Raw genomic sequence first — 20799 nt, 5'->3', positions numbered from 1 at the left:
ATCTAATTTAACTGCCATGCCATAGAGATTCAAACATATTTCGAAAAATTCTCTGAGCTTCAAAAATTGTTTGGGATTCATCCCTTACACAAGTCTTAATAAACTTCATAATAAGACATATAAATCCTAAGCAAAGCTTCAAGGTGCTTTTCAACCTACTCTCCATCATGACAAGTGAGAATCGTATCCAACTGCCCTACACATAGTAAACCTTCAGGTTTTGTGCATGCCAAGTTCTCGGGACTTCAAAACCATCCATAGTCTCCAGCTTGTAGGTTCCTCTACCCTGAACACTCTTGACTCTGTACGGCCCTTCCCAATTCGGGGCAAGCTTCCCTTTTTGTCCTACACCAGATGCTTCTATCTTCCTCAAAACTAGATCGCCTTGTTTAAAAAACCTTTCTTTAACCCTTAGGTTGTAGTAGAATGAAGCCTTTTTCTGATATTCTACTATCTTTGTATGTGCCCTATCTCGCACTTCATCGATCAGATCCAGGGCTAACCTCTGCCCTTCCTCATTTTCTTCTACGTTGAAAGCCTGAATCCTTGGAGAGGAATGTGATATCTCCACGGGAACTACTGCTTCCGCCCCATATGCCAACATGAAAGGAGTTGCATCTGTCGTGACTCTACAAGTAGTCCTGTAGGCCCATAATATTGGAAGTATCTCATCTACCCAATTATTTCTTGACTTCTCGATCCTCTTCTTTAGTCCATCCAGGATTATCCGATTTGCTACCTCCGCTTGCCCATTGGCTTGCGGGTGAGCCACAGAGGTGAACCGTAACTCAATTTCATTTTCTTCGCAATACTTCTTGAATTCCTCGTTGTTGAATTGTGTTCCATTGTCAGTGACGAGGATACGGGGAATTCCATATCGGCACATAATGTTTTCCCACAGGAATTGTGCAACCTGCTTAGTTGTGATTTTGGCCAAAGGTTTGGCTTCGATCCACTTGGTGAAATAATCAATGGCTACAATCAGAAACTTCCTTTGTGCTGTGGCCATAGGAAAAGGCCCTAGAATATCCATCCCCCACATAGCAAAGGGAATAGGTGAGTTGATAGAGGTCAGCATCTCGGGGGGTTGTCTGGCGACTGGTGCATGCTTCTGACAACGATCACACTTCTTTACATATTCTTTGGCATCAGCCATCATTTCTGGCCAATAGAAGCCTAAACGAGTAATCTTATGAGCCAAGGCCCTGCCCCCCAAGTGTTGCCCACAAATACCTCCATGCACTTCCTCAAGAGCTAAGCGTGCCTCATCGGGCCTGAGACACCTCAAGTAAGGAACCACGAAAGATCTTTTATATAGAATCCCATCTATCAAAGAGTACCTTAGTGCTCGAACAGTTAACTTCCGTGCCTCAATTGTATCGCTTGGCAACCAACCGGTCTGAATGTGAGCCTTAATGGGATCAATCCATGACGTCCCCAAGCCTACGGGAGCCACAAGCTTAATATCTATGCTTCGTGTCTTCAAAACACGGAAGTACACACTTCCTGAACTTTCTTCAATCTCAGATGAAGCAAACTTTGATAGCGCATCTGCTTTAGCATTTTCTTCCCTTGGAATGTGTTCAACATGGCATTCATTAAATTGGGTCATCACAGCCCTTACTAGGCGAACATACTTTGCCATCGTATCATCCCTTGCTTCAAATTCTCCCTTTACCTGGGATATGATCAACTTCGAGTCTCCACGGACCTTTAAGTTTTTGACTCTAAGTGTCCCGGCTAGACCAAGGCCAGCAATCAGGGCTTCATACTCTGCCTCATTGTTTGTGGTTGGGAAGTCTAGCTTCATGGCATACTCAATTAAGAATCCATCAGGGCTTTGCAAAACCAACCCTGCTCCACTGGAATTTGTTTTTGATGCTCCATCAAAATAGAGAACCCAATATTCTTTCTCCTTGTCCCCATTGTCGACTCCCTTGTCTTGAGGTGTGGTATCTTCCTGCCCCCCGACTTCTTGGTTGGGTATGGTACATTCCACCACGAAGTCAGCTAGTGCCTGGGCTTTTATGGCCATACGTGGCTTATACTTGAGATCGAACTCTCCCAACTCTATTGCCCACTTAATCAGTCTCCCACTTGCCTTGGGACTGTGAATGATATTTCTCAGTGGCTGATTTGTTAGCACTTCAATTTGGTGAGCTTGAAAATAAGGACGCAGCTTTCTTGAAGCCATTACCAAGGCTAAAGCGAATTTCTCAATGGCTGAATAATTCAACTCAGCACCATGCAAAATTTTGCTGACATAGTATACGGGTTTCTGGACTTTCAGTTCCTCCTTAACCAACACCGCGCTCAAGGCGCTTTCTGAAACAGCCAAGTACAAGAATAAAACTTCACCCAGGACTGACTTGGCCAACAACGGGGCCTGGCCCATATACTTCTTTAACTCTTCAAATGCCTTCTGATTTTCCTCACTCCATACAAAGTCTTTAATGTTCTTTAATGACTTGAAGAATGACAAGCACTTGTCTCCTGACTTGGAGATGAATCGTCCTAGCGCAGCGACCCTTCCTGTGAGCTTCTGGACATCCTTGATGGTTTTTGGTGGTTCCATGTCCAGGATCGCCTTGATTTTATCGGGGTTAGCCTCAATTCCCCTTTTTGAGACCATCAATCCCAAGAATTTTCCAGATCCTACTCCGAAAGCACACTTCGTAGGATTCAACATCATCTTGTGGTACCTCAGGACCTCAAAAGCTTCCCTCAAATGGGTTATGTGATCAGTCTTTACTAGACTCTTGACTAACATGTCATCAACATAGACTTCCATAGTCTTACCAATAAGATCCTTAAAAATTTTGTTTACCAACCTTTGATAGGTTGCTCCTGCATTTTTGAGACCAAACGCCATAACAAGATAACAATAAACACCAAAGTCAGTGATAAATGATACCTTTGGAATGTCATCCTTATGCATTTTGATCTGGTTGTATCCGCTAAACCCATCCATGAAACTCAGCATTTCATGTCCAGCGGTGGCATCAATCAAAGTATCAATTCTAGGCAGCGGAAAACAGTCTTTGGGGCATGCATCATTCAGATCAGTGAAGTCTATACACATCCTCCACTTTCCATTAGCCTTCTTCACCATTACAGGGTTTGCTAACCACTCCGGAAATTGAATCTCCTCAATGAAACCAGCCTCTAAGAGCTTTTCCACTTCCTGCTTTATAGCCTCTTGTCTTTCCGGGGCAAAATTTCTTTTCTTTTGTTTTACTGTCTTCCGGCTTGGATCCACGTTTAACTTGTGAGTAATTAACTCCGGGTCTATGCCTGGCATATCAGCTGCTGACCATGCAAACACATCACTACTTTCTTGCAAAAATTTCACTAACTTCCCTCTAAGGGGCTCCTCTAATGTGGCTCCAATGAAAGTCATCCTCTCAGGATTCTTGGGATCTAAAGGAACCGAAACCAATTCTTCTGCTGGCCTTCCTCTATTCTCATCATTTTCTCGAACATCCATATCTTCAATAGGAAGAACCTGCCCCCCGACTCCATCTGCCCTCAAAGAGGCCACATAACAGCTTCTAGCCATTTTTTGATCTCCTCTCTCTTCTCCAATCCCGTTTCGGGTGGGAAACTTCATGATTGAATGGTAGGAAGAGGGGACTGCCTTGAAGGCATGTATCCCTGTTCTCCCCATGATAGCATTATAAGTTGAACTAGCCTTTACCACCACAAAATCCAGCATCTGCGTTGCTTGCCTTGGCTCCGTACCTATGGTGGTTGGCAATTTAATTATCCCTTCCACAGGACATTCTACTCCAGCAAATCCATATATCGGCATGTCGGTTGGTGTCAACTGGGAGTCGTTATACCCCATCCTTAGAAAGGTGTCGTGGAGCAAGATATCCACAGAAGCACCATTATCCACAAGGACCCTCTTAACCGGGCTATTTCCTATTATCGGCGTTATGACCAGCAGGTCGTCATGGGGAAACTTCACACCCTCTAGGTCGGAATCATCAAAAGCCAATGTTACTTCTGTCATGGCCCTCTTCGGGGCTTCTCCAACAATATGCATAACCTCTCTAGTATATGCCTTTCTGGAATTTTTGGACAATCCAGCAGCAGTTGGACCTCCAAAGATCGTGTTTATCACAGGCCCTCGAGGTCTCGGCCCTCCATAAATGGTGTTTATAACTGGTCCTCTAGGTTGGGGGTTTCGCCCCTGATCGTCTTGGTCCCTCCTACGATCTTCAAAGTTCTTCCTTCCATTATTATTTCTGTCCCCTCCATCTCCAGTATACTTGTTCAATCTTCCTTTTCGAATCAAAAACTCAATTTCATCTTTCAATTGCCTACACTCATCGGTGTCATGGCCAACATCTTTGTGAAACCTGCAATACTTGCTCTTATCTAGCTTGGCTGGATCGGCCTTCAAGGGCTTAGGCCAACGAACATCTCGATCTTTCTCGATCTCCATCAAGATCTGGCTTCTGGGAGCATTCAGCTTAGCGTATTCGGTGAACTTTTGCCCAGGTCCTCCCTTCTTGGGGGTTGAATCAGGGTTTTGTTCGGTTTTAGGATACTTATCCTTAGCGATATACTCCAGATCAGTTTTCCGCTTCTTGCCTCCAGTGGGCTCATTACTTACTACGGTCTTCCTCATGTTTTCTTCAACCTTGATATACTTCCCTGCCCTCTCTTGGAGCTGCAACATATTTTCAGGGGGACGTTTGGCCAAGGACATCTTGAAAAACTCATCCCTAGTTCCTTGTTGCAGTGCTATCATAGCTACCTTATCATCAAGGTCTGGGACTTTTAAAGCCTCCTTTGTAAAACGATTCAGGTAATCTCTCAAGGATTCCTTAGCTTCTTGCACAATACTCATAAGAGATGCTGAACTTTTCTCATGGACTTTTCCACTGATGAACTGCTTAATAAAAGCCTGACTTAACTCTCTGAACGATCCAATAGAGTTTGGGGGCAAGCGACTGTACCATCTTTGAGCCATACCTGACAGGGTTTGAGGGAAGGCCCGACACTTTATAGCATCATTCACGGGTTGCAGCAACAGTGCATTAGAGAATGTCCTAACATGATTAGCGGGGTCTCCCGTGCCATCATAGGCTTTGATAGTGGGCATCTTGAATTTCCTTGAGATATGGGCATTCATTATCTCTTCTGTGAAGGGTGGAGTTGGATCATCAGGATCTCCAAGGGGAAGGAGATTGCTTGGATCAGTTCTTGGGACAACAGCCCTTCTTCTTACCGGACCATCCAGGTCTATGACAGGAGGAGGATTTCTCCCCCTAGGAGATATCTCGGGTCTGGTGGCCTGGTGAGCCTCCAAATCACGCCTCAGCCTTTGGATTTCAGCCTCATGAGCCCTGATCCTTTCCTGCACTTCTTGGGGATTCGCCCCTGGGGTGCTTTGGGGGCGTTGCCTTCCATCGGTCATTGGCTCTTTTCCAGGACGCCTCCTTCTCGGGGCCACTTCATCATCTGAAGATTCGGAGTCTCTCTCAGTATAAGGACCAGAAAATTCCCGATCCTCAGGAATAGGACCCAAACCTCGTATATAGGGGGGTGACTGCCCTCGTGCTTCGCCTCGCCTAGCATATCCGCTTCCTCCAACCTCAGGGCGAAGGGGCATCCCATAAGGGGGGTTAGTAGTAACAATAGTTGAATATTCATACCCGACGGGTCGAGAATTCACAGGTATATGTATTTGTTGAACTTGAGGATTCGTACCTTGAATAGTCGGGGGAGTTGTCCCTTGTGGCTGAGGATGAGTTGCCCCTGTCTGGGCTTCCCCCTGAGTAGATGCATAAGTTGAATGGGGAGGAACCTCCACGGTTGATGAAATCACCTGGGTTGTCTCTGATGGTGTTCCTTCCTCTAGAGCTCCAATTGTTCTCCGTGTTCTCGCCATGGTTGTTGTTGTTTTCCCACAGACGGCGCCAAATGTTATGGATTAAAACTAATATATATAATTGCTGTATTTAATACTAAGGAACGTGAGCTTCGAGGCTCGATTTGACTGCTCTTGTGTTTCGTGACTCAATCCGCCTTAACAAGATGCCTACGTACCTTGCTGATTGCCAAGGATCAAGTCAAAAAACGTAGTTCTGATTTGTGGGGTGAGACCCCTTATATAGATGTGGGAGTCCTTGAATTGGACTTGGTATAGGAGACTTGATGGACAAGCCTCTGATTTAGGATAGACTTAGGAGTCCTAGGAAGTAGGAAGCTGATTCCTTATCCTTTTAGGTCCCCTTGGGGCTAATCTCTAAGGATTTATATCCTTATCGGGACTCTTTTTAACATCTGATTTCTCCCTTATTAATTAATTACGAAATTAATTAATAATCAGGGCTTTTGGGCCTTTTTTATTCCATTAGGCCTGATCTGGTCCATCAGGCTTAACCTTTCTGGTCTGAATATTATACATCTTATTATTGGGCCTATCAGCCCATTAATTATAAAATCAGGACTTATTTATCCCTATCAAGCTCCACTAAGCCAATATTGTGTGTGTGAGTGTTAGTTCAGTAGGTTTCCTTGGTTGAGGTTTGGTTTGGGTTTTGATTGATGTTTGGTTTGGTTTGTCAAGTGGGAAACATGGTGGAAAGGGGTACCTTAGATTCTGCAGAATTTCAGTTTGGTCTCATGAGGTTTAGAGTGAGATTTGACCTTGTCATTGTAATGCACTTTGAGGCCCAAGTCACCAGAAGCTAGTACTAGGGTATAATTCATATTTTAGGTGTTTGTTAGAGGTTTGTAGGTTGTTTGGTTAGGTGCACGAGTGAAAACACTAAATCTGTCTAGCAGGGGACAGTTTTACCGTAACCTAGAAATGGGGAGTTTTGACCATGTCATGGGTAGGCTCTCACTAGGCCTTGATTGTCCCTAGTTAGAGGGAGTGTCTGAGGTGTTTTCCCAACCATAGTTAATAGGAATTGAGTTAGGATAATGTGTCACAAGTTAGTGCAGATTAGGACACTATTCTATCCAGAAAACAGGGGAACAGTGGACTTTATGCTTAGACCTAGGTAGGCCCACGCTAGGCCTTTGAGTCACACCAAGCTTCAGAGTTACCTTATGATCAGAAGAGTCTAGTGTATAAGTTTGGGAGATAAACTTGAGGAGTAAGGGTGTCAATTGTTCTCATAAATCCATTGGTGTCATCCTGAAATCACTATAATGAGCACCTTCACTTAACATTTAGTTTTAGAGCAATTATGAGTGAGGCCTACGTTGACCACCATAGTTATAAGATAGTATAAGTTCAGTAGAGTTTAGGGCCTAGGTCAGGGCCAATAGTAACTTGATGGTTTAGAAAAAGGCACTTCGAGTTTCGAGGTCAATATTAGGAGTTTTGTCTAGTTTAGCATAACTAAGTGACTTGAGAAAGTGGAGTGAGATCATCCAAGCTTAGTAATGCAATATAGTGTGTTGATGTATTATTATATATTTAAATGTGTTATGTGAGCATATATGGCTATGTGATCTAGTATGCTTATAAGATAATTGTAAGCATGTATCTGTATATAGGCCTAAGTGCCAATGTGCTTACCTTCGGTTTATAAATAGGTTGAGTTGGTGAGAATATATTATAATGAGGTTATTATTATTTTGTGTAGGCTCTCGAGATGAGGGTAAACTTGCCATTAAAGTCGAGTAAAGCTCTGAGTTGCTCCCACCTGTCAGTCAAGTCAAGCCTTTCTCAAGGCAATTGTTTTAACCTATCTTTTTGTGTTTACACTGCAAGTGTTTCAACCTATCTTTTTGTGTTTACACTGCAAGTGTTTCAACCTATCTTTTTTTGTTTACACTGCAAGTGTTTTAACCTATCTTTTTGTGTTTACACTGCAAGTGTTTCAACCTATCTTTTTTGTGTTTACACTGCAAGTGTGTGTTAACCTAGCTTTTATATATGATGCGAGTATTCTAATTCACCTTGATATACATGTATACATGACCCAAGTGGTTTCAAATCTATCTTTTGTATTATATACAAATACCATGAACCCGTAAGTATCTATTGCAAGTAGTTTAACTTTACTTGGAGATTGCTATGCAAGTAATTCAAAAGTCATACCATGCTGGTATACCAAAATAATTGTGATGCTGAACCCTGTATAAGTTGTATTTAGTAACCTTATCTTGACACCTAATAGTCAGTTATTCCTTAAAGTTGTTTATATATGCTTGATAACTCTATTGTTATCCTTAAACCATGAGACCCTATTATACTTTGAACTGATACTCACCTTCTTTATATTTTAAATACCTATGTCTTATCTGGAACCACTACATTGAACCTAGTTTGACTTAGTTCCTTTATACTATCCAATAACCCTGTTAAACCGCAATACCAAATCCGTTGTGAATAGAAACTTTGCAATTCCATTCGATAAGTTATCAGTCTAATTGATCATGGCCTTAAAGTTTACTGAACCTATTCCATGTGCTTCGAAGTTGATCTAGAACCCTTGATAAAGACGTTCACGGTTTAAGAAATTAACAGTCACTTGGCATCAGTTTTTAAAATAAAAAGTTAAAAGTGGATTTTCAGTCCCAAAGGGGGACAAATGTTTTCTTTAGATAGTGGATCTAGACTGAGATGCAAGTCCTTTCCGCTTTTAAATTATAGGCTTAAAGGTTGCCTAGGGATCCCATTAATGTTCTAGAACCCAGCGAGGTTCGGGATTACTTTGCGGCTGATCACCGGTTGTAATCCGTAGCATCATAAAATAGTTTTGATAAAGAAGTGGTTTCTAATTGTTTTGTTACAAATAAAAGATGCCATCACCCTGAAAGTTTATCTCTTGTCACTATATGGTTGAATCTTTCATTTCCATTATTATTTTATTTTGTTTATGTATATTATAGCACTTGTTGAGCATTTGGCTCACTACTTACTTTCACCCTGATATTTCAGCTAGCATATATGGTTAGATTCAAGCAGACAACACATAAGACTTGTGATGCTGATTCGTATGTTCGAGCTCAGGTAGATTAGTGATCGTTTTGTGTGAGGACTCGATATTGAAATCAGGTTGTAATAGTTAATAGTATTGGGATGTTCCAAACCCTAAACTGTAAGATCTTGGTTTCGGTGTATATATTTCCTTTTGTTAACTATTGTAATTATTCGTATAGTTTTCTTTTGTTAAAGTTGGGGTATGACAAACACTGTCGACTTGCAGGATTCAATTGTATTGATTTATGTGATCAATACACTGTCGGTTTGTACAATCAAAGAAATTTCAATTTGTACAATCCAAGGTTGTATTGTTGATTAGGAGAGAAGGAACGGGGCTAGCTAGTTTGTGTTGTCGATTTGTAGGAGATATGAAGCAATTTCAAGAATCCTTGGTTATTGTTGAGCCACATGTTCAAATGGAATTGAAGTCTACATAAAAAGGAAGTTGAAGACATTCACTTCGGTGTTCATCTTCTTTAGCAAACCAGCTGTATTTCATGTGAGCTCCATTAAAGGCAATATTTATTAAGATTGTAATCATATTGTTATGTTGTTAAATTCATTGTAGCTAATCGTAATTGATTAGAGTGTAGCAACCTCTAGGTTTATATTAAAAAACAATATATTTCTCGAATTATTTTGTGCCTATTTTTTGATTAAGTACTTTTAACGAAGAACTTGAAACGAATCGAAAAGAATTTGTAGATATCGTATTCAACCCCCTCCCTTTTACGATACCTTGGGACTGACAATTGGTATCAGAGCCTATTGATTGATATATAATTCAAGATTCGTAGAACGAAACCAAATCAAACAAGTTCTTGAAAAATCTCTTGAAAATTTTAAATTTTAGATTATCCTCAATCTTGAAATTTTTGAAACTTAAATAATTTTATAAAATAGAATTTATTTTTGTTACATACTTTTATTCCTCCAAGATGTTGAACAACCAAAGAATTGGAAGTATCAAGGTTCTCCCGTTTGACGGAGAAAATTATAATCTATAGAGAACAAAATGATGTTGCACATTAAAGTTTCGAATCCATTATATGTTGGGATATTACTATGATCCTTATGTTCCAATGAAAGTAGTTCTTGAATCGTCAACCACTACTGATGCGAGTTGCTTCGATATCTACCCTCAGATAATCATTCAAATATATGGATATTGATAGGGGATTGATTAATATTGACACAAACCTTCAACTCATAATAGTGGAATCGACCGATAAGAATATGAGTCATCAACTCCTAGGAAGTAAAAATGCAAAGGAAATGTGGAAAACAATTGATTTATTAATGAAAGGCACTCGCACTGACACTAAGACAAGCATAAGTTATAAGCACACACAAGCAAATACTGTAGTACCTCCCAAAGTTGGGAAGGTTACACCAGTCTCTATCTTTGACAACAAAATTGTCAAGACTAGCACTAAGAAGGAAGCGGTCAAAGTGAAAGTTAAGCCTATTGAGGTTATATCATATATTAATCGTGTTTCTACCCTTAAACCTTCATGACCCAAACAAGTTTGGGTACCAAAGTCTTCTTAATCAATTTGTAGTTGATGGGCAAGGTACAAAAGGAGAAGATCATGTGCATTCTGGGAAACAGGTGTTTCAGACACGTGACAAGAGGAAAGTCCCTGCTCATAGGTGTGGTTGAGAAATGTGGCCATATAGTTACCTATAGAGATGAAAACAAAGGATTTATTACGGCATGTGGCAACTTGGAAATCAGGAATGTCATCATTGAAAACATCTCTCTTGTGGAAGGATTGAAACATAGTCTTCTAATTATCAGTCAATTTTATGATAAGGGATACAATGTTGATTTCAGAAAGGAAATGTGTTTAATCTGTTCGTAGCTGACTTGAGTTCTACCTGTGATGGGTAATGAGGTGTTTTTCCAGCAAATCTTCATCAGAACAAAGTTGATTATGGCACAAGACGCTCTCACACTTGAATTTCAAGTCAATGATATCACTAGTAAAGAGGGAATTGGTGAGAGGACTACAAAAGATGGAATATTATCAAGAAGGAATATGTGAAGTATTTGCAAAAGCGAAGTCAAAGAAAGCATCACACAGAAGCAGGGAAACGACAAGCATCATTGAATCTCTTCAATTAATCCACATGGACTTATTTGGTTATATAAATGTATTGTCGCTATCAAGAAAGAGATATTCTTTAGTGATGGGTGATGATTACTCAAAGTACACATGGGTGTTGTTCTTACAATCAAAGGATGAAGCACCACAGATAATTGTTGATCATATAAAGAAGATTGAGATGGAAGCGAAAGTGCCTGTTAGGAAGATCAGATCACATAATTGTACATAATTCAAGAATGCATTCTTAATGAATTTTGTATTGAGAAATGTATTTCGAGATAATATTCAGCACCAAGAACTTCACAACAAAATGGAGTGATTGAAAAGAAGAATCGCACCTTGGTTGAAGCAGCAAGGACTATGTTAAGTCAATCAAGACTTCCTACCTACTTTTGGGCTAAAGCATTCAACATAGGGACTCAGAATCGTATCCTGATTAATAAAGATCATGATAAGATTCCTTATGAGATTTTTGATGACAAAAGACCAACACTGAAATACTTTCATGTGTTTGCGGCTAAATATTTTGTGCTTAATGAAGGAAATGAGCATCTGGGAATGTTTGATGCTAAAGTTAAAGAAGGCATATTTCTTGGCTACTCTCTAGCATCTAAAGCATATAGGGTTTATGTGATTGTTGACCAGAAGGTGATTGAAAACCTTAATGTAACGTCCAACGATACCTTAATCTTTGTTGGATTCTAAATCTCTAAAATTTGAAAATCTTTGAGATGATCCTTTATATGAAGTTGAACCTGAAGTTGCTCTTATCTTGTTTCAATGGTGACAGTGGTGGTAATGGAGCTCAGACAGGAAGCCCTATTAGAACCACTAATCAAAGAACATAATCATCAAGCCATGGAGGCAGCAACTCAGGGGAGCAGGAAGATGATAAATTATTTACTCTCAATATAATGTTGAACAAGAGGAAACATCAAGATCTTATTTTCCAAGACGTAGGGTTTGGAATAGAGACCATCCCTTTGAATTGATCATTGGTGATCCTGACACATGAGTAAGAACTATATGTGCCACACAGAATGAATGCCACTTTTCAGAGTTTCTTTCAGAAATGAAGCCTAAGAAAGTAGATAAGGTACTTGAAGATCCATATTGGCTCATTGATATGGAAGAAGAACTCAATCAGTTTGAAAGGCAGAAAGTTTGGAAGCTGGTACTCCGACCTAAAGTAAAGACAAAACAGTGATTGACACTAAGTGGGTATTCGGAAACAAGTTGGATGAAGATGGTATTGTAACGAAAAATGATTAATGTAGTTGATTAATTGATTAATTGATTAATTCATAAGTTTCTAGTCCAGGGCATTTGTACCTTTTCGAGATGAGCCGTATTGAATGGCGCAAATATGTTGTCACCCCAAACATCATTCTTCTTGGAAGCTTAATACAAACAACAACCACGGAGAACGAGAAAGCAGTGTTAACGACATTGATTTGCATTTTGAATTCAAATAATATTTCATAAAACTGTATTAATTGATTAATACATAAAACAATAACACATAAAATTATTAAAATATTTATGCAAGTGAAAATAAAATATATACTTATACGTTTATGATATGATGTAAAAACCGAAAAAAGTACCTAATAATGAAGTCTATAAGAGCAACAAGTCTACGGGAGCAGCAAGATGGGGCTTTCGCACAGATTTGTATCCCGCATAAAAGTCTGTAGATGTATGATAATTGAATTGCCTCTTAGTATTTCCGTTGACGATGGTAATTACTTTAGAACTTTCAATTATTGAGAGATAAAATTGAGAATAAATTAGAGAGGTCATGAGAAAACTGAGAATAAATTAGAGAGGTCATGAGAATGTCAAAATAGAGTTTGAGGATATTTGAACACCACCATGTGGACGTCCCAAGATTTTACTTTATATTGATGTATAGACGTATAGATAACACTAATTATTCTTGCAAAAGGGAAAACTCGTCAATATTTAAAATTTAAAGATAACAATTTAAAAAGAAATTAAGCAATCGTCGATTATTCCAAATACTAAAATCTAGGGGTGTCCGCAGTATGGATAATGAAGTTTTTCTCTAAATGGTCCAACCCTCATATGCAATTTGTTTAAATTTTTAAACCACGACCAGACCACACAAATGTGGTGTGATGCAATCTAAAAATATCAGCATAAAATTTTTAATAGATTGTAAAACCGACAATTAATATTGTATTTCAAATAGCCTTATCAGAGCACCAAGCTTCTGTTTATCTTATCAACTATCACTTTACTAAATTAGTATGAAAATAAAATTATGTACTTCGATCTGTATAAAAAATAATATAAATATATTAGTAAATTTTATATTATAATATTATATATGATACAGTATGCTGTGGTGTGGTGTGATTTGAAAAGCACTGTGTGGGAACCAAATTTCGTCAAGAACGTGGTGCCAATATTAAGATTTGTAGATGGGTTTTTGTACAAAGATATAAGAAGAACTTGGATAAAGTATATGATTTTGATGATTTTTTAGACTGTTCTTGAGAGTGTAACATAGTGTTAATTTTCGCCCCTCTCTCATAAGATGCATAGGTACCCTTTATAAAGATTAAGTCGATTAAGTCTGCGTAGTTTTTTGGAATTATGAATCGTCTCATAAAAGAGTTTCAAAGCAACACTTTCCCTATCATTTATGAACAAGTCCTCTAGCAGTATGTTGTAAGTGGAATGCTTGTAGAAAAAGATACTTAAGGTTTATACACCTCCAAAACTCATATAAAACTCATATATAATTGTGTTACGTTTACTCATGCTGATTCGATAAGCATTCATGGTGATGCTTATAGATATTCGGACTCAGTCCCGATAAGTGATCGCATTAACGTTATTAGATTCAGCCCAATAAGTGGTGTTCAGTTTATAACACTTCAGTGTTCACCTAATTATGCTTAGAATCAATAAGTGTTGTTTCGTACGCAACACTTCAGTGTTCATCTAGTTAGACTCAGGGTTCATCTAATTAGGCTCAGACCCACTAAATGATATTTTATATGTCACACTTTAGTGTTCACCTTCTTCTACATCAACACATTACACTAAAGTAATGTAATGTTTACTATCGATCCAAATTTATATCAATATTTGTACTTTTCTTATTTGAATGTAATATTTATTATTATTGTTTTTATTATAAAAATAGAAATAAATGTATTTACTATTTTTAATATATATTTAAAGTTTAATTAGAATTACATTACTTGTTATTAATTTTATATTTAAAATAATATATTTAATTAATAATAGTATTAATCAAATATTAAGTTAAAATTTAATATCATACAAGAATGAAATGTTTTTTATTATAAAAACTTAAAATATTAAAAAATTATTTTATAATTTGGACAGAAATTTGGATCAAACTTTTAAAGTTGGAGAGAGGCTCGATCCAAATTTGGACCGAAGTTTGGAGTTGCTCTTACCCTTGCTGCTAAACTTGTATACTACTCCATCCCATATTACGTTTCCGATTTTGACTTTTTACATTATTCATGATAAGCTATTGAATACTAATTTACGTCTAATTTATAAGAACAAATATAATTACGAGTGATCTTGTTGAATTCGTATTTATGAATATTTTAATATAATGAAATTTTTATATTTAATACTAATACAAAATTAAAGATATTAACAATCAAAAGTTTGCATTGACAAATGTGTTTAACACAAATAGGAAACGTTTTTAGGGAGGAGGAAGTACCGGTTTGTTAACCTGTATACTACCCGTTCGTACTGGTAATGATTACACTTACCGGTAAACTTGTGATGGTAAATTTGTGGTTTCATATATTATTAAATTACAATTGAATATAGCATTCCTTGTGCTCAAATAAGACACGTATGTATAACATTTACAAGGACTCTGCATTACTACATACATGGACAAGTTGTAATTATCAATCACCTAGCACTTTCGACATATTGAAGAATTTCTGAACTGATATTTGAAAGCCAATTCACAGACGTGCCAAAAAAGAGCTCCCAAAACCAGAGATCAAGTGCAAGAAAAGAGGAAAATATCAAAAGTGCCAAAGTCTGGTAGCGGTTTAATGGCCATCCCAAAGCTTCTGCCATATTTGTCAAAAATGGAAGGGAACTACTTGTTATATTGCGGCTCGTTATTGACCAAGCTGTTACCCACTGCACCCCTGAAGGGAAAAGATCTAACTCATTTTTTAATCTTCTACCCAAATCTGGCATGTGCCCTCCGCCGTAAAGTATTGCAATCTTATTGTGCCCTTCGTTAATTGCTCTTTGTAGCGCCTCTGTTGCAGCCCTGTTCCTCTCACCAATAATTACAGATTTCTCCTCTACATCTGCTGTTGCCTGTGTGAACCTACAGATATAAAACACATTCAACTAACGCGTACTGATATATCACACACTTCACAATTACATAGTTTATTTTTGTTTGTTACAGAGTCAAAATTATGAAGTTCACAGGTCACACCACCACAATTTTCTACTCTGAAATGTACAAAGATGGAAATAAAAAATAGTTGCGCAACGGGCCAACTCAGCATATTTTTCTACATTTTAACCTTGTTTAACATGTTAATAACAACAGAAAGTAACAAGACAAGTTACAGTGAGGTCTCAAACAACCCTGTGCAATTTTTTTTATGCATTAAAAGGAAGTTGAATAAACAAAAAAGGTATGTTGTACAATTGCACATGTACAAAAACAAAAAAGTTGAGCATGATGTGATAGCCCAATGGTAAAGGCTTATCATTTCTCGTCCTAGAACCGAAGTTTGATTCTCGCTCACCCTGAGATTTATCAAAAAAAAATGGATTCTACTTGTAAGTACATCTACGCTCGAAAAAGAAACATAAAGAAAAAGGGTTCAATAGATTACAATTTTCCAAGAGAGATATCAGAAGTATTCCAAGTACTAAGATGGTAGACATATTTGAAGTATTCATGATTCTAAGAGCACACTGGAGCAAGAGTCATAAATAAAACCAATTGTAGGTACAGTAATACATGAAGCAATCAAAAATATTATGACCAGGACCACTGCGTAAAGCAAGCAATAACATTAAAAAATTATAGACTTACTCAGAAGTTAGCCTCTTGGCTAGGAAGACCTTCATTGCACCTCCAAAATCAAGCCTTGACAAGGCTTCTACTTCAGGATATTCTGTTGTCTGACTTGGAACATCAGCACAAAGGCCTCCAATAATAAGAATGCCAACAAGTGGCATAGGCAGCACACGAGAAGCCCACAGAAGTTTCGATCTCCAAGGACCTAGCTCTTCAGGGATTGAAGCTGTTTGCACCAGTGCTTTGGTTGATCTAATGGTCATATCTCTTGCAAATGAAAAGATACTCTCGCCTTTTTCTTCCTGGATATAGAATACAATAATATGTTATTATTTTCTTTCTACAAAAGGTCTTGGGCAAGATATTTTTCAGTAGAAGACCAAGTTTGAGTATCCAAATTTGAAGTCAATCTTAATAATTAGATCAAGTATAAAAATAATTACAATTTTATTGCACGACTGATAACAAACACTGTTTAATCTTTAGGTTACATGCATCGCGCCGATATAACAATTAATATATCATCAATTGATTGCTGAAACAAAAAATTGGAACCTCTTTTTGCAAAATAGATGGAATGATACAAAAAAGTTTATTAGATAAGTTGCACGCAGAGTGGCGTTTATAATCTCTAAAAATACAATGGGCCCACGATTGACCGCCAGAAACAATGTGTACTGAGTGAAATACTCCATCACAAGTCAACATACAAGAAAACCTCTTTCCATTTAAACCACAATAATGATCAAAATTACTCTCTCCGTCCCATATTCAACACCACAATAATGATTAAAAATTACTCTCTCCGTCCCATATTCAACGTCTTTTCAACTTCTTTTCACGCATTTCCACGCATGCAAAAAACATAGTTGTAGATATTTTTTTGAATATTTTGTTTTGTATAAGAGTTTGAACATCCTATTTTGGTACAAAACAAAAAAAAATGGGAAAAAAGAACTAGAAATATGTTTTTTATAAGCGTGGAAATGCGTGAAAAAAACTTAAAAAAATTAGGACGTTTATTATGGGACGGAGAGAGTACCTACCTATATGAGCAGCAAGTTAGACTCTACCTATACCACTCAATATGCTTCCAGGTTCTTATGGTCTAAACTTTGTTTGCGCATTATATCAGCGTAAGCGGAACTTTGAGTAATACCTGGAGTAACTTGAAGGTTTCAAAATCAAGGTCAGCATGAAACCAATTGTCGCCCTGGTAGTCAAGACAATCTAATTGGAAGTCAAGTGTCAAAAATCTAGCCATCTGCCTTTGAATGCATCCAAGTATATTAAATCCCGAAGAACGTGAACTTTTAAGCTTTTTCGTAGCAACAAGTTTTCTTCTGTTCTCTAAACTCTCCCTGCTAGTTACCATCTCATACAGGACACAATCATAGGGCTCAAGTTCCTTCTGCAGGATATCAAAGTACCTAAACATGGCACCTTGACCAATTTAATTGCACAATATTGTATCATTTATCCAATAATTTAATAAATCAATGTATGATACTATGTGTCCATTTATATCCCTATATATTGGTTACACAAACTATCTTCTATTTTCATATTTCAAATTTGCAATGAGTTACCAAGACTTTAACAAATCTACAAATTTGTAACTTATTGAATGATGTACACATTTCATGCGAAATATTTTTTGCTTGAACTGCAAAATGGAATCTTGCGTAGCAAACTAACAATACTTACTACATAACGGTATTTAATATCTTATATCTATATAATCATTCACCATGTGTAATTGCCTCGTATGCAACTGAAAATGCAACACTTTTGCTCGAATATGATTGACAGAAGTAAAAGTGTTCGCCTACAAATAGAAAAGCTGGATCAATGATAAAAAGGTAAGGTGATCATGTTAATGAAGAAAATGGAGCAAAGAGCAGAAGTAAACCGCCCTAGAACACTTCCATGAGAGAAAATGATCAATGTATTTATGTGAGTTATGAAGGTAGCATAGAATTCATCTATTTATAATAACAAGGAAATAATACATGAACAATATATGGAACAGATCGTGTGGTCACTTTATGTTTTCCACTTGCTCCATATGACCTTGGTAGTTGATTATTGTGCTGCCTTCAATTCCTTAAAAAGGATACAACTATTCAGGTGATCTATTCGTGTCTTTCTACTGTTACATGGACCTCAATATATCAATACATTGATATATGTATTCCATTTAAAAATTAAGCCTAAAAACTCGGAATATATTTTCATCACGCCCATCTCTACAACTCATAACTAAGAAATTGAGAAGGCCGTGCAAGGTTATATATGAATTTTTCACAGAGGAAGAGACTAGTGCAACGTAGATCTTGAGATGTTATGAGATCAGTATGAGTTCAAATTGATGGATCGATGGCTGATGACACGTAATTTCCCTTGAAATTGAGGACTTTTTTCCTTACAAGAAGACCGCAATTAAGAATTAGACTATTAGACTTTCATTTTTAAGACAAAAGCCACCAGCTTCCAAATTTGTATTTGCTCACATGGCAAGATAACCAATAATCTAAAATTCTAACCAGCTTCAAAATTCGTATTTGCTCAGATGGAAAGATAACCAATAATCTAAAATTCTAACTTAGTGTTACATCTTCTCCAATGGTATTAACTCAAAATGATATCATTTGTTGCATCCACTTCAAAACTATATTTAGCCAATTAGTTTCCTATGTTGCAGAAAAAAAATGAGACACTAGGAAACAATAGTAGTTGCATATTTAACCATATTTTGTAAATTCGATTGTTTGTAACTAATTGCAAGTAAACACATCAATCCCCCCCCCTCCTCTCTGAGAAAAAAAGTTTTTTAATTAGTATATTTTGCAAAAACATCGCAAAATAAAAATCACCAACATTATTGCATCAAGTGTTTAAGACCATTTGTTGGATAGTTAATTTGCATCATTGCACTCAACTACCAGGAAGTTGGTTTCATATTCAAGGCAGGTCCAAGCATCCCATTGGACGAAGGAAAGTGGTAAGAGACGTCTTCAAAAATATTTTATCAACATAAAGCTATCTCCTGACCACAAAAGCTGTCAATAACTTTCCAGTGACTACTTGTTGTGTGAACAACAACTAAGGGCAATTAAGGGGCACATGCACAGCTGCTGAATTTCTAAGAAAATGAATAAAGAGTAACATAAAAGTTTTCTCCCTCCCAAATAACCTAAAAGGGGTCTTGGAACCGTGATAAGTATCAAAACCATCACCCGCTACGTTCAAATATTTCAAGTAGTTACTCATTTTAAAAATGACTCAATCTAGTTACAAATTTGAAAATTTTATACACAAACTTAGTCATTCCCGGATAATCACCTTAATACAAATTTTCAAGTGAGTGATTAAGTTGAGGTCCTAATTGCAATAGTGATTAATTTAATACATTTGGAGCTAATAAGTGATGTCACTAATAATTAACCCTCTCGGAAGTGCCATGTATGTCATATATACACATGGCATAATGCTTATTAAATAAGCAACACATATTTAAACATTGAAACAACTTTAAAATATTAAAGCAAGCTTACTCCTTATCAGCAATGTGGATAGTGGATACTAAATCAACCTGCAAAATCACTTAAACACAGATCAGAAAAAAGAACATCAAATAAAAACCATTAACATCAGAAACCCACAAATACAAAGCACAATCAGTTGTTGTTACCTGAAGAAAAGGCTGAAGAAGAGACCAAGGAAACTTTTTTCGATAACTAACAACAGCAGTCTGTAACTGAGAATTACCAGACCCATTCTTGAACCTCATAAAATCTGCAATTGTGTTGTTCTCCATGAATTGCTCAGCTTCAGACCCATCAGAGCTAAAGGGGTGGTTAAAAAAAGCAGCTTTAGGGGGCCCAGTAGAAGATTGATTATGAAAGCATAATGGGGTTCTAGGGTTTGGTTTATAATATCCAAGAATAGAAGGTGAATTAGAGGAGAACGAATAAATTGAACAAGAGGAAGAAGTGAGTGAAGATGGGGTTGAAGATATTATTGTAGAGATTGAACTTGCAACCATTATTATTGTTATGGTTATTTTGTGTGAGTGTGTGTGAAGAAGATAGAGGGAAGAAATGGAGGATTCGGTAGTTCTGGTGGTTATGGATAGTTAAGGCAGAGGAAGGTTGGTTCTTGATATTTCTCGTTTTTATCCTCCTGCTTTTTTGGAGCTTTCTTTTTTCCATTTTTACTGTTTTAAGTTTTGACAGCTGCTGCACCCTTCTCAACCAGTTATATTAAATATATTTCCGATGGTCGAGCACCCTATCCCCTATTCCTTCCATCGAAACTGACTAAACGTCCAGCCGAACCGATTCGATTTCGAGTTTTATAATATTTTATTTTTTTTAAAAAAAATCATTTATGTTTTTATATATTTTTAATTTTATGGGTGACAAGAAATTAAATAATTAGTTGTTTCTCATTGATCTATATATTATTATATTTATGTACGGTAATATATTTTTTTATCAGGTATTATAATTTACTAAGATATGTGTCTGCGTTACACATGCGATGATTACCATTTGATTATTTAATTATTTAAATTCTTTATTATTTTGAAAGTGAGATAGAATTAGAACAATTAAGAACCAAAAAGTAATTTTTTTAAA

General features: G+C 37.2%; 1 protein-coding gene across 2 annotated transcripts; it reads right to left on the bottom strand.

Annotated features, from left to right (window-relative positions):
- Positions 1 to 14734: 14734 nt before the first annotated feature.
- LOC141708646 (uncharacterized) lies at positions 14735 to 20340 on the bottom strand. 2 transcript variants are annotated; one of them, XM_074512381.1, is made up of 6 exons: positions 19851 to 20340; positions 19714 to 19751; positions 17907 to 17984; positions 17316 to 17586; positions 16172 to 16458; positions 14735 to 15445 (listed from the first exon to the last, which is right to left on the bottom strand). In XM_074512381.1, the coding sequence occupies exons 1-6, from the start codon at positions 20202 to 20204 to the stop codon at positions 15010 to 15012; spliced, it is 1464 nt and encodes a 487-aa protein (XP_074368482.1). In that variant the 5' UTR covers positions 20205 to 20340; the 3' UTR covers positions 14735 to 15009. The 2 variants fall into 2 exon arrangements, with proteins under 2 accessions (XP_074368482.1, XP_074368483.1); XM_074512382.1 differs by lacking the exon at positions 17907 to 17984 and having other exon boundaries at positions 19851 to 20336.
- Between the last annotated feature and the right edge of the window lie 459 nt (positions 20341 to 20799).

This window comes from Apium graveolens, chromosome 2, assembly GCF_009905375.1.
Source record: "Apium graveolens cultivar Ventura chromosome 2, ASM990537v1, whole genome shotgun sequence".
Taxonomy (NCBI): Eukaryota; Viridiplantae; Streptophyta; class Magnoliopsida; order Apiales; family Apiaceae; genus Apium; species Apium graveolens.
The sequence above is the reverse complement of the archived record's forward strand: the minus strand, read 5'-3'. Positions and strand labels throughout refer to the sequence as shown.

Excerpts from the sequence above, each read along its gene's own strand:
- LOC141708646 (XM_074512381.1), bottom strand. The coding sequence starts at position 20,204 with ATGGTTGCAAGTTCAATCTCTACAATAATATCTTCAACCCCATCTTCA. Across the intron at positions 17,985-19,713 it reads ATCCACATTGCTGATAAGGA|GCGAACACTTTTACTTCTGT; the intron begins GTAAGCTTGCTT and ends TTCTATTTGTAG. Across the intron at positions 16,459-17,315 it reads AAACCTTCAAGTTACTCCAG|GAAGAAAAAGGCGAGAGTAT; the intron begins GTATTACTCAAA and ends TTCTATATCCAG.